The 6944-nt window shown below is 36.6% G+C and overlaps 1 protein-coding gene across 1 annotated transcript; it reads right to left on the bottom strand.

Moving 5' to 3' along the window:
• Positions 1-4045: 4045 nt before the first annotated feature.
• Positions 4046-6019, bottom strand: LOC128233472 (uncharacterized). The gene is made up of 3 exons (XM_052947156.1): positions 5885-6019; positions 4825-5199; positions 4046-4597 (listed from the first exon to the last, which is right to left on the bottom strand). Exons 1-3 carry the CDS (start codon positions 5940-5942, stop codon positions 4236-4238), a joined length of 795 nt encoding a protein of 264 aa, XP_052803116.1. The 5' UTR covers positions 5943-6019; the 3' UTR covers positions 4046-4235.
• Positions 6020-6944: the final 925 nt, after the last annotated feature.

Here is a 6944-nt window from a genome sequence, read left to right as displayed (position 1 = left end):
TAACAAAAGTTCAGACAAAGTTTATTACTACACAAACATGATTTATATGTGAAAAAAACACACAATTTAATCAAATATCAAAGCACTCATAAATCATCATCGGGAGATAAGTATATATCGTCGTGACACTGTCGGTAGGTGTATCGCCAAGAGCTTTTCCTTGTTAATTATTGCATCCCCGTCTACATCGCGAATATGCGTCACGTGCGGAGCAAAATATTGCGTCACAAAGGACGTAAATGCCCGCGTCACTATGTGTGTATTGGAATCGTCGAAATACAAAACGAGTCTCATGTGTTGACACCAAATCAAGTGTGTGTTGACATCTACTTCGCATCTGTAAAAATATGGTTGGTAGGATGTTTTAACACCATCCTCGAAACCCATTTCGTATACAATGTATCGTGTATTCTGTTAAACGTATGCGGAATACGCATCGTGTAGTTGTTACGAATAAAATAAGTAGCACATGCCTTTTCATTATTAATTAAATACAAACGTTTCAGAACTACACGAACTTTAACATATTATTATCATACTTGGGATTTTAAATATTAATATATGGCATTGCTATAATTAAAACTAAAACATTAAACTATAACAATGTTTACAGGGGCATGGACCAATGCCTAACATACACTCAACAACAGACATACAACCTCACAAGTTAATCCGATTGCGTCCAAAAACTGTGTTTAAAAACTGAGATTGCATTGACTATGAATAAATGATACCCGCCGTTAAATCTGGAGTTCATTTGTTGTTATTGGTTTTTAAGAAATGTCAAATTAATGAATAGCTTACCCATCTTTAATGAGGTAAGATGTCAAGTGTTCTGTTGAATTTCTAGCAGGCTTAACGTAGCACGATTTAAGCCTCATTTCCGTCGACCAATCAGCAGCGGGAGTGAATACTTTGATATAGATGTCGGTTCCGATGGACACTTGCAAGGGGTTTCCAGCAATTGGGTTCAGGAAATTAGAGTCACGGTAAAAGGTCATATTCACGGCGTAATTACTATTCCCGGTAACTCCGACCGGTGGATGTGTTGAGTGGGGGACCGCTCTGATAAAAGTGAACACTTGTATGGTGTTTATTTATAACAACAGAAATACAAACACATAGGTTTTATAGATATATCAAGAAAGGTGTTGCCAACAGAAGAGGAATTATAAACTCTCAAACACTTAAATACCCCCAAAATAGTAACAAATCATGAATGAGTTTTACAATTATCATTAATATAAATTCTAAAATACTTGAAAAACTGCATTTAAGCATTACACAAAGCAACAGTTTATTCGAACATGGTTCAAAACGTCATGTTAACTATTGTTCTCTACATGTTATACACAAACAGTTTGTTAATGCTTTCAATAAATCTGAAATGTGAACCAAGCATGAAATAGGAGCTTTTTCAGACACTAGAGTTTATGAAACTTTGCCAGTGGTTGCACAGGGTTTCATTCAAACTGCACACAACGCTTCCCTCAAAATAAGGACAACGGTGCATTCAAACTGCACACAACGCTATATCTAACTGCACATAATGTCACTTTTTTTTCATTTAAACTGCATATAACGCTACTTCAAAACTGCACACAATACTGAATTAAAATTGCACACACTTCTACATTCAAATAACACACAACGCTATATTCAAACAAACTGCACGTTTCTAACTGAACACAATGCGTCTTCAAAATACACGCAACGCTGCATTCTAACTGCACACAATGCGTCCTTCAAAATACACACAAGGCTGCATTCTAACTGAACACAATGCGTCCTTCAAAGTAAGCGCAACGCTGCATTCTAACTGAACACAATGCGTCCTTCAAAATACACGCAACGCTGCATTCTAACTGAACACAATGCGTCCTTCAAAATACACGCAACGCTGCATTCTAACTGAACACAATGCGTCCTTCAAAATACACACAACGCTACATTCAAACTGCACACAACGCTTCCCTAAAAATACACACAACGCTGCATTCTAACTGCACACAACGCTTCCCTCAAAATACACACAACGCTGCATTCTAACTGCACACAACGCTTCCCTCAAAATACACACAACGCTACGTTCAAACTGCACACAATGCGTCCTTTATAAAACATGCAACGCTGCATTCTTTCTACACACAATGCACACAACGCGCACATCTACATTCATACCTGCACACAACGCTTTATTCAAACAATACAAATGCTTCAAATTACACACAACTCTACATTCAATCTGTCCACAACGCTACATACAAACTGCACACAATGTATATGTCTGAATGATTAATGTTTGAATCTATAAAATAAAAATTGAATAACTGTTGATCATTTGACTTTAATGATCAAAACATACTCATATGATAAAGAGGTATAGATAGGTACAGATAAAGCAATTCTAGCGATATTTTGGCGCTTTTTACCATGGGGTTTTATGACCACGTAGCTATTAATTAAAATCATTGATTAAGGTTAATCTTTTTTCATCTGCACCTTAATCACATGCTTTTCTTTGTTGTTTTGTCATTTAAAGTAAAATGAGTTATGCATTAATTTCATTAACCTTAAACCTTAAAAATACTTTTTTGTCGCTATCTCAGCTGAGTTTACACGTTTAAAAATAACACATAACAGTTTCACAGTTTATAGTGTGTAAATTGAGCATGTGAATGTCACGGTTTTAGTACCGATACATATACCGACGCTATTTTTAGATTTACTGGTATTCAAGTGGAAGACAAACTCAATAAATTTCGAATCGGAAAAATATGCAAAACCTGCGAAAGAAACTTGTGTCGTTAGCGATGTGATATATCAGTAAATAAGATTCAATAAGTTGTACTTAACGATGTAAATTTTTCTTTTTTTCTTAAAATTGTCTCATTAAAGGAAGTCATATTTATGAATCTAGATAAACAATGAAATCATACAGTTTTTGTTTTTCATTTTCACTTTTTAAGGCACCATTAAAATAATCACAATCACAATTTATTTCTCCTGCTGATAGCCTAAGGGGGCAAAATAAAACTCATTTGGCGAAAGGCAGGGGACACTTACTAAAGGTATTTTGCCACCAATAGTAATACTTACGAATGGTAATCTGTGTGCTAGCATTGACAGTCTGGTTAACTCCTTTGATGTTGTTGTAAGCGACACATGTGTATATGCCGGTCCCTTCCAAGGTGAGGTTGTTGAGAGTGTACTGATTCCCTGATCCAAGCATGGTACCATTCTCCGCCCCCTCTCCCACATACATCCAATAGTAACTTGGAGGTGGGTTGCCCTCCGCACTGCAGGTCAAGGTCAACTGCTCCATTCCCTCTGTGTACTGTGTTTGGGTGTCATGCGATTGCAACGTAAATGCGATTTTGAAAACAAGCCACAGAATCTTAAATAAATCTTGGTTGGTGAGGAACCTAGAAAAAATGATTATTAATGATAATTACGCAGTAAATCTGAATGACATTTCTGTACCTACTATAAAACGACAAAACATCTTCTATATCAGGGCTCATTTAAATACCTTTACACTAGCAATTCACTTGCAGGATAAAAACAATGTTTATATATCCTTGTACTGTTATGAAACAACTAATTGTATCAAAAGTTCATCAAGTTACGTAACCTTTTGTAAGGTAATGACAGGCATTAATCGGGTATAGTTTGGGGTCACTCAGTTTTTTTCTTATCCAGTTTTATTGCGGGTGAACAGAATCGTTAAATAATAAAATCGCGCTTGAAAGCACGAAGAGCCTTTTAACACTTTCAGCTATGGCAAAGATTGACGTTTTTAGCCAACGACGCCATTGATACCCAGGCTATGACAACAATAACAAGAGTGTAGAACAACATTTCGTAAAATAATCCACGCGCTAAAAAGTGTTATTAATACATAACAATAGAAAACTGTGTTTTTGGCTCGGGTTCATGTGCCTCCTTTAAATGGATGCATATTGTCCTCTAAGATACTGAAAAACACTTGTTGTCATGTTTCCGGAATCATTTCATTTCTTACCAAGCAACAAGTTAAGGCACGGCTAAAATATCGTACACAGAACAGGCTAAAGATGGATTCATCCGACTTTTGAATTTTGGGGCAATTCTGTGTTTGGGTCGGCGGAATTTGTTTCAGTCAGTCAGGTCAGAGGGATTAGACTTACATGTATCTGTTTTGTACAACGCTGTAATCTGCATTGACAAGTATTATATGTATATACTAATGGGAACTACTTACACATCACATCGATTATACTTTTTTGTACATGTCCTTCCCCGTCAGAAGTTCTTCTATCTTGCTGCACCGTGCAGCGCACCACCATATTGTACATATCTCTTGTCAATGTCAGCTCCAATGTTGATGACCTTGACCTACTGCACTTCCTTGATACCTGAGGTGCAGTTGAAACGGCATTTGAAGATTCATCAACAGGTGTAACCTCACCCTCTCTGAAGTAGAACCAGGCCAGAACACCAACTGGATTGTTTCCAACATCACCGCTACATGTGAATGTGACCTTGTCACCAACGGCAATGTTGGTGTTAGGTGTGTATGACAGCACTGAATCAACCGGTTCAAAACCTGGAAGAGCTGAAATGGTAAACAAACATATTTTAACTTGCAATCGCTATTTAGAGAAGTAGAACTTAATTGTAATAGAGGTTTAGTAAAGAAGAAACTAGTGTTACAGCATGCATGAGAATGCACATTCTTTGTCAGTGAGTTATTCACTATGACCTAGTTATTTAAGGTTACTATGTTAACTAGTCTGTAAACTCAATAGGTTTATGTCCGATATCAAAAAATTGCATATATACCTTTCACTGTTATATCTTGAGTTTGTGATACTTGAGATGCACCACTTGTTGGATCATAGTAAAACCCTACCCAGGTGTATGTTCCTTCATCCCCACACTTAGTAAACTGGAACGTTACTGTCGTGGTAGGGTTGTTAGCAGTAAACCGCACTACTGACATTCTCGAAGACATTGTTGCATTAACTGTTACATTTGCCCCACTAAATGAAAAAGGAGGGATAACTACCAAATGTACCCCATCTTTCACAAGTTTTAGTGAAAGCAATTGAATTTGTGATTCTGTTAAACCACTATGAGTACATGTAAGTTGATATGTGTTGTTTCCAAGAACAGCTGTTATGGCACCATTTGTATTAAGCTGGACTTGTCCATGACCTGAATAATATAGAATAAATTCAATGAAGAAAATGACAGCAGGGTTCCTTGCGCAATGAATGGACACACATAAATTGACTAATAAAGGGGCATTCTCGTCTTTTGCGAGTTCGAGTTTTAAAAAGATGAAATAGAAATAGTCGTGCTGCTCAAGTTCTGTTAGATTGTCCCCATCTACGTAAAAGAGGTCATTCAAAACAATAATTACAATGTGGGGACCATTAAAAAGGAGTTCCATACGGGCATTTTATCTTCGCCCGTGGGCAAAGTGTGAATTTCTAGCAAGGTTAAATGATTGGATCTACTAATCTGAGGTGGGAGAAAGATCTCTCTTACTGAACCCATTGATTAAAACCCTGAAATATTTTTTGATCAGTGTTTTCATTACATTTGCAATTACAGAAATGATTCACTATTTTTATTAACAACTTTGCAGTGTTTACAAAAATATTCAGCAATCATAAATTTGTATAAAGGTTGCATAAAACACTATGCAGTATATGCCTACCGTTGCGGTTGGTCGCCGAATGCCAAACGAGAGTACCTGGTATCAAATTATACTGCCGGAGAAACTTTCTAGTTTGTTTTTTTTCGTTATACTTATTAAATTAATTTGATGTCTCCCTTATGTATGTGGCAATCTGAAAAAAAAATGTCCAATAACTACTATACAACTTTATCCTACCTTGATGCAGAATTGTGATTAAGACCACTGATAAGAAATTAAACTTTAAAATATCCATGCTTAATCATCTGTCCTCTCTTCTTTTTTTCTTTTTGCTATTATACAACTATATATTTTGAAACAACAGCTCAGTGTTTCAATTTACACTCATGAATGTTAAATATGATACGTTATCTTACGACGTAAATGAATGTTATGTACAAAGGTGTAAATGTTATCAAGGTCATTTTGAAAACAAACTCCTTGCCGCTATTGTACCGTGTTTGAGATTGACTTCCTTGTGTTCGTGGTTTCATTTACTACCATATTGGAACGGTAACCAGTAGGTATAGCTTAACTGTATAATAACTATCGTTCGAATAGTTAACAACGCTGTGCGGCGGATCCGTGGTCGAGTGATATCCCACTTGACTGTAAATCCAGGGGTCGCAAGTTCGATTCCCCACTACACCACTAAAAGTACTAAACGTTTTCCGGGAGGGACGTTAAAAGGAGGTCCCGTGTGGCCGTGCTATACACCGGTACGCGATAAAAAAAAAACTAGGGTAGCTCTTACCAGAGTTACATTCTGTCTGTTCACTAAGCTAGAAAAACCTAAAATGACTAACAATCTTATCGGAACACTCGCCGAATGGGCAAGGCACGAGTGCGAGTATAAATAAGCTTACACACAGACGTTTAGAACGTTATTCACTATACGCAAATTAGATATTGGACGCTGGCCGCATGGTACAGAACAGTTACTTTACTCGCTACCGTATTCTGCAGCAAAATTTGTTAACATTTATATATCTATGATTTACATGTGAAAGTTATTTTGTCTATTTTCGCTATCAAGCATTAGGTTGATTAGAATCGTTCAAGATGCCAAAATAAACTGACCAGAACCAAGTGTGTGGCATTGAAATTTACCCTTGTGGAAACTTTACCTCAATAAAAAGTAAAATAAGTTTCCGAAAGTCCAAATGTTTAAGATAGCCTTCCTTATGCATTTTGCGTTCACAGAGATTTAAAAGTGCTATTTTGGATAATTTGCGAACCTTTTTAATGGAAGCCAATT

This window comes from Mya arenaria, chromosome 5, assembly GCF_026914265.1.
Source record: "Mya arenaria isolate MELC-2E11 chromosome 5, ASM2691426v1".
Lineage (NCBI taxonomy): Eukaryota > Metazoa > Mollusca > Bivalvia > Myida > Myidae > Mya > Mya arenaria.
The sequence above is the reverse complement of the archived record's forward strand: the minus strand, read 5'-3'. Positions and strand labels throughout refer to the sequence as shown.

What these genes read in the sequence shown, in the direction of transcription:
- LOC128233472 (XM_052947156.1), bottom strand. Translation starts at nt 5,942, where the DNA reads ATGGATATTTTAAAGTTTAATTTCTTATCAGTGGTCTTAATCACAATT. An exon ending in AATCACAATTCTGCATCAAG is followed by an intron (nt 5,200 to 5,884) that starts GTAGGATAAAGT and finishes TATATTATTCAG; the next exon opens with GTCATGGACAAGTCCAGCTT. An exon ending in TCAAGATATAACAGTGAAAG is followed by an intron (nt 4,598 to 4,824) that starts GTATATATGCAA and finishes TTACCATTTCAG; the next exon opens with CTCTTCCAGGTTTTGAACCG.